Source organism: Malurus melanocephalus, unplaced genomic scaffold (assembly GCF_030028575.1).
Source record: "Malurus melanocephalus ecotype Western Australia unplaced genomic scaffold, MMel_1.1 scaffold_4578, whole genome shotgun sequence".
Lineage (NCBI taxonomy): Eukaryota > Metazoa > Chordata > Aves > Passeriformes > Maluridae > Malurus > Malurus melanocephalus.
In genome coordinates this window covers 3,083-4,096 of record NW_026627810.1, presented here as the reverse complement: position 1 = coordinate 4,096, position 1,014 = coordinate 3,083, and the positions used below count along the sequence as shown (strand labels likewise).

Genomic DNA, 1,014 nt, shown 5'->3' with positions numbered 1-1,014 from the left:
CCGCCATCTCCTCACATCCCTTCCCACGAGGAGCAGTCCCGGTCCCCACCAGTGCCACCGGTGCCACCGTGTCCCCGCCGTCCCCGTGCTGCTGTGTCCCCGCTACGTCCCCTTTGGGGGTGCGAAGGCCTGGATGCCGGTGATGGCGCGGCCCAGGATCAGTGCGTGGATGTCGTGGGTACCTGCAGGGATCACCACACCTCAACCCGTGCCCCAGGAACCCCCAGAACCCCCCAGAAGCCCCCCAGGGACCCCCATCCCCCTCCCCGCCATACCCTCGTAGGTGTTGACAGCCTCGAGGTTCATGAGGTGCCGGATGACGTGGAACTCGTCGCAGATGCCGTTGCCCCCCAGCATGTCCCGCGCGTCCCTGGCGATGGCCAGCGCCTTCCCGCACGAGTTCCGCTTCAGCATCGACACCATCTCGGGGGCGGCCCTGCGGGGACACGGATGGGGACACACTGACCCCCTCCMGGACCCCCCGAGCCCCCCGGGGACAGCGTCACCCACTTTCCCTCGTCCTTGAGGCGGCCGAGGCGCAGGCAGGCGTGGAACCCCAGCGCGATCTCCGTCACCATGTCCGCCAGCTTCTTCTGCACCAGCTGGTTCCGGGCCAGCGGTCCCCCAAACTGCTTCCTGCGGGCCAGGGGAGGGGGTGGTGAGATTTGGGGTGGTGAGGGGCGGTGGGACCCCCCCAAAACGCCCCCAGACCCCRTTACCTGTCGAGCACGTACTGCCGCACCGTCTCCAGACAGGCCTCGGCGGCGCCCAGCGCGCCCCAGGCGATGCCGTAACGCGCCTGGGTCAGGCAGCCAAAGGGACCCTGGGGGACAAGGGGGTGTCATTGGGACCCCCCATCCCCTGGGGTGTCATTGGGACCCCCCAATCCCGCCGGGACCCTCCCCAGGACCCCCCGGCTCCCCCTCTTACCGCCAGCCCCTCGGCGTTGGGCAGCAGGTTCTCCTCGGGCACCTCCACGTCATCCATGAGGATCATGCCGGTGCTGGAGGCGCG

At 69.6% G+C, this 1,014-nt stretch overlaps 1 protein-coding gene across 1 annotated transcript in view; it reads right to left on the bottom strand.

Moving 5' to 3' along the window:
* Positions 1-6: 6 nt before the first annotated feature.
* The window catches only part of GCDH (glutaryl-CoA dehydrogenase), a 4,065-nt gene continuing 3,057 nt past the window's right edge, over positions 7-1,014 (bottom strand). Inside the window, exons 4-8 of the mRNA XM_057389293.1 lie at positions 931-1,013; positions 720-823; positions 511-636; positions 276-436; positions 7-182 (exon numbers count right to left, since the gene is read on the bottom strand). Coding sequence (XP_057245276.1) covers positions 103-182; positions 276-436; positions 511-636; positions 720-823; positions 931-1,013 — 554 coding nt within the window. The 3' untranslated portion in view covers positions 7-102. The remainder of the gene's footprint in view (positions 183-275; positions 437-510; positions 637-719; positions 824-930; position 1,014) is intronic.